This window comes from Anarrhichthys ocellatus, unplaced genomic scaffold (assembly GCF_004355925.1).
Source record: "Anarrhichthys ocellatus isolate YVR2014 unplaced genomic scaffold, GSC_Weel_1.0 scaffold104, whole genome shotgun sequence".
Lineage (NCBI taxonomy): Eukaryota > Metazoa > Chordata > Actinopteri > Perciformes > Anarhichadidae > Anarrhichthys > Anarrhichthys ocellatus.
Window position 1 is genome coordinate 307741 of NW_022280134.1, and position 5515 is coordinate 313255.

The 5515-nt window shown below is 43.7% G+C and overlaps 1 protein-coding gene across 1 annotated transcript in view; it reads right to left on the reverse strand.

The window, feature by feature from the left end:
- Positions 1-5515, reverse strand: part of thada (THADA armadillo repeat containing) — a 106524-nt gene that overhangs the window by 57037 nt on the left and 43972 nt on the right. The window contains exons 24-26 of the mRNA XM_031876143.1: positions 3731-3853; positions 3473-3595; positions 3248-3339 (exon numbers count right to left, since the gene is read on the reverse strand). Of these exons, the coding sequence (XP_031732003.1) occupies positions 3248-3339; positions 3473-3595; positions 3731-3853 (338 nt within the window). The remainder of the gene's footprint in view (positions 1-3247; positions 3340-3472; positions 3596-3730; positions 3854-5515) is intronic.

A 5515-nucleotide genomic window follows, 5' to 3' on the forward strand; every position in this document is an offset into this window, starting at 1 on the left:
GGGGGGGGGGGGGGGGGGGGGGGGGGGGGGGGCAAGAGGCCAAGCGAACACGCAGCCAGATATCAGAGCGGACACAGTAAAATGGTGGTAATAACAGAAACATACTACAACCGAAAACTCTGAAAGACACAGAAGCTTTTCTCGCTCGTACACGCATAGCTCTGTAATTCAGGTCGATACGATGAGGTTTACTGCAATGACAAAAGACATCCTAGAGCACTGTTAATATAAAATAATGACTCATAAACTCAAAATATATATGAAAAAAAAAAAAAAAAAAACTAGAATCGTAAAGACAGTAAAATGCAACTTGGAGTTTAAATTCTAATTTTCTATAGAGACAGCGGACTAAAAACAAGTGAAAACAGTCAAGATAAACAGGAGCAGCCTTGGCTTGGTTAAGAGTATTCAGGGGCCAATTGAAATACAGTGAAGGGAACCAGACGGAGCTTCCTGGAACAAGGCACCAGCCCTGTGAAACTTTACCCTGCGGGTTAACAAATCACCTCTGGGCTCAACGTAGACCTCAGTACAACTACAGAACATGCACATTGTTGTTCGTGTTTGTTTTGATGTGCTGTGAATCACTCCATCAGTTCTAACAGGAGCTAGCAACATATCAATCATAGAAACCTTTTGTATACTATGGTTTCATTGTGTACACAGGTGGCAACCTCCGGTTCCGAAAAGTGAAGCCAACGCTGAAGTGCCTTAAACCTGCATTCTTTCTAACGGCCATCAGAGGGCAGCTTAGCATTAGCATATCATGCAGCATGTCATATCGGAGTTAAATGTAAATATCGTTCTGGTCAACCTACCAAGTCATAATTACGGTTTGGAAGCTTGGATATTTCTGATATCTGGTAGAAGATACCCCACTGTCTACATGCTAACAGCTCAGCGAGGCTCTACTGCACAGCAGTGCTATCAGCTAAAGGCTAACGCAATGCTAACATGCTGATGTTGAGGAGATGGAATGTTTACCATGTTCCCCATCTTGGTTTAGAGTGTTAGCATGGCAAACATTATAGGTGAGGCTGTTCAATGTCAGCAGTTTTGCAGGTATTTGGTATTTCAATATGTCACAACATGTGGAACAGACATTTCTTTGAGTGTCTAGAAACAATTTTTGTGCAAATAAAGAATAGAAAAAAAAAAAAAAATCGAAAACGGAGCCAATACACTTTGTGATACCACCAAATAAAACATACATTTTGGGGAGAAAAACGTGTATGCTGCAGCATCCAATTAATCTTTTATTTTTTTTTTATAAACCTATGGAACCTGTTGCAGCATTAGTGCTTAGCTCCACCTATCCCGCATATAAGTTGGATGCAACAAGTCATAAAGCGCTTGTGGAAAGAACACTTGGTATCATTTTCATTACGGAGCTCTGGAGATACTTGGGAGGGTTGTTTGACAGGGTGCTGGGAGAACGTTAGAATTTAAGACTCTTTTCCAGAAACCTCAACAACAATCCGTAACTTTTCTAGACAATCCTTGACGGCAAAGCAGTCAAACAACTGATAACCTTCCAACTAAAACTGAGACAGTGTAACCGCGGAGCGGATTCCTTCATTTGGACAACTCCACCTCATTTTGACCGAGTGGTTTCATCCTTCTCCACCGAAACGAGAGCCGACGGCTCCTCAAACGAAATGATAATCGACATGACAGGCAGATCATTTGGGACATGTGGGTTAGTGGATTTGGGATTTGTATGTTTCTGGTAAATCTCAACACTTTTGCCCTGAAACTGCATTTTACCACCTGTGTTGCTGCCGATTGTGACTGTGGAATTTAAGGTGAAATTTCACCCCCAAAATTTTAGAAAAGCGTATGGCCGACGAAGAGGGAGTCCGGTTTATCAGCCTTAATGTCCGTCTACAACAATGACGAACTGACTGAGATTTAGTGCCTACTGATTATCCATCAGCAGATTTAGTTTAGTTGAATTATCATCACCTCGACTTTTGACTGACACATTTTCGTGCCGAATGGTCTGAATGCTGTTACAACAATATTCCCAAACTGTGCAACAAACTACATTTTTGTACCCCAGACAATAATGTAAGAAACAAATATACATTTCCAGCCCTCATGAGACCAGACATGTAGCTTTCTGCATGTGTGTAGTTGTCCTTTTACACACACTTGTACAGCCCTTTTCTAGTCTTCCGATCAGTCAAAGCACTTTAACACTACATGCCGACATTCACACACCGATGGCAGGAGCTACCATGCAAGGTGCCACCTTCCCATCAGCACTAACATTCACACACCGTAGGCACAGCTGCAGGACTAGCGGTGACGGGGATCGAACCACCGATCCTCTGATTGAGGGACGACCCTGCTCTACCACTGAGCCACAGTCGCCCAATACAATACAGCACCCATGGGTCACAGGTGTTTTTATAATGAGTGAGAAGTTTGTTTTTTATTTTTCCACGTAAAAGTGCCCTTTCCTTCGTTCTTTCCCTCCAGAGTTCTCTCCTTACTGCTGGATCAGCAGCAGTGGAGCCCTACATCTGCATAAGGAGTGATCAGCGGTGGGTTCGAGAGGAGAGTGACCGGTGTTTTAGCCGGAGGGATGTAACGACAGTGACCCCCGCTGGTGTAAAACAACCACTGTCGTACACGTGCTTCTTTTACTTTGGCTTTAAGTCCTCTGAATTGTTTGCTTTCTTGGTCATTTTGCTGAGTGGTGATGTACTGCAGAGAAATGTGATGTTCTATTGCCAGACTGGCGGGAAAAAAACTCAGAATGTCGAAGGTTTTTGATCCAAAATCACGGCACGGATTTGTCTGCGGTGTTCCTTAAAGTCTTGGTGTCTTTATGTGAAATGTTTGAGTTTTTTTTTTATTATTTTCTTTTATCAATTCTCTAGTGGTAAAAAAACCAACTCCAAAATTGCTTATTAACAACTTATGAGACGAAAGTGAGTATATACTTCTAAAATGTTCTAAGGCCTTTTATACTTTCACAATTTATTTTAATTAATTCAAAATTAAATATTTAAAGAAAAAAAATAATCCAAATTTTTATTTTCAAAACAAAGTCGTTTTCCCTCGTTGCTGAGAACTTTTTTTTGAACTAATAATTGTGACTTTTGGACCTTTTTTGCACACATGATAACCACCGACTTGCACTTTCCATTCAACTGTAAGCATCTCATTCCGCCCTGACGCACATGAGAGCAAACCGTTATTACTGGAGCAGCTTAAGAGAGAGGGAGAAGCAGCAGACCTGTTCTTTTTCGAGTGCTCGTCCTTCCCCTTCTTCACCCCGAAGATCCTCGTGATCAGAGTGCTGAAGAGAAGAGTGGAGGAGTTCCTCACCTGGGAAACAAAAACAGAAGACCGTGAGAGCGTATGTGTTTCGTCTCTGTGGACAAACCCTCATCGATATAAATGCGGTGTGTGTGTCAATCAGTCAGACAACAATAAAAAGGTAGAAAACTTCCAAACTCACGGCCCAAACAGGAGAGGTGAAGCCCAGCACGGCAGCCTGCATTCCATCCGAGACGAAGGGAATGACGTTTTCCCCCAGACGAGTGTCCCTGTACAGAGCCCGGAGGATGTTCAGAGCGTGGACCTGCGGCGACGCACGACGGGAAACATGGAACCATTCGGCAGGGTCACATTAAGAGCTCACCACAGCGGCAACATACACGTGAAATGCTCTCCCTGGTGAGATGTGACTAGGTGTGGGACTCGTGCGTGGTCAAACCTGAGGGACGGTGGAGCTGTCCGTGGTCCCACCGGCGGAGGGCTCGGCCAAAGCGATCAGCTCTCTCATGGTCATTTTCAGCAGACTGCAACTGGACGACTTGGGCTCGGAGGAGAGCAGAGCCTGAGGAGATAAAAACAAGACAACAACACAGCAGACTTAAAAGTAGGTTCAATAGAAAGTCACAACACGTAAACATGTCGGAGATACTAACATCACTATTGTGGATTTAGATTTTTGTTAAAAGAGTAGTGCATCAGAAAGATTATCATTCCAGGCCTTCTTCTTCCTGGTCCAAAAACCCGGTGCCTATGTTACCCACAATGCATCTCGACCGCTGACCATTACATGGTAGATTCTTGTGATTCTTTTTTCTTCTTTTCTTTATATCCAAACTTGTAGGCTCAAGCCACAACCTGCCGCTGTCTCAAAAACGATGTCATTTTCGGCAGCGGTTGAGGCCGAGATGGTTTTGTGTTTTTTTTTCCCGTTCTTGTTGTTTTCCCACCTTTTCAACAACAGCAGAAGCTTTCTTCAGCAATTACTGGATTCCACCCCGGTATTCATATTGTGAGATATTGCACAGTTCCTCATTGTGAAACATAAATATATGTCCTGATGGTATTATGTCGTCATCCTGTTAAGTTCAGATGTAGCGGAAAAAGGTTTCGTTTTTGCAAGCAAATGCAAAAAGACACAAAAAATGACACCATTTCATGAAACTCAATATAATAATGCAATGTTATTTAATATATCCTAAATAAAAGTCAGTACGTAGTTTAAACAAAGAGAAGCTACTGTGTATCGCCTTACCCTCTGTCAACAGCCATTACAATATACTGTACGGCAGTGTTTAAAAACGACAAACCATCACGACCCAAATCTCAACAGGCCTACAGAGTAAACCAACATTCCTGACCATCTTTAATGCCATTTCCACACCACCTTATATTAGAGCGGCAAAGTCCCGCCTCTTCATATGTCCCCCATGTGACCGTATTTAGGTAAAAATATGTACGGTAGTCTAGTATCGCAGCTTCAGCGAGATACTAGACTTAAGCCACTTTTTGTCCGGGTAGTCTTCCTAATCACATATTCTCACCGTCTCATACTTGCGACTTTTTTGCGACATGCGACTTTGTTGACGTGAAAAATCACCTTTAAAATTGACAAAACATCAGATGTGTAATTTATGGCACAATTCAAACAAGATCAATTATTCGTCTCTCACCCTCGACTGCCCAACATGTTTTTTACCGAAATAAGGTCCATCGGTTGTCCACCAGAAGGGGAGGGACTTTGAACATTCCGGCTCCCCCCGTGTGGCTCACAAGTGAATTGCAGATAGAAATGTGATATAAAAGACTGTGGAAGAAATGTGTCAGGCTATCCTAAAATAATCTACTGCAAGCCACAGTCCACTTTTTGTCTACATTTTGTCGTAAACTTGTAGCAGCAAACCTCGAAACTGAATGATGCCCATCACTGCACACAGTGGTATCATATCACATGAAGACGCAGCTATAGGTTTGCCTCTACCGACGGCTTCACTGAGTGACATCATGCGTACACGCTAGGAGTGGGGGGGGTCAGGAACGTGGGAGCGGGGAGGTGACGGCAATTGGCTGCTGCGTGAGGAAGGAGGTATCTTACTGTGGGAGCTGATGGGAGCCAGCTGTGTGTCTTGGCCTGGGTTCTGGTTAGGAGTACGGCCTGGGAGGGATGGAGGACGCACAGTCTGGCTCTTATGAACTCTTGGGGGGGGGGGGGGGGGGGGGGGGGGGA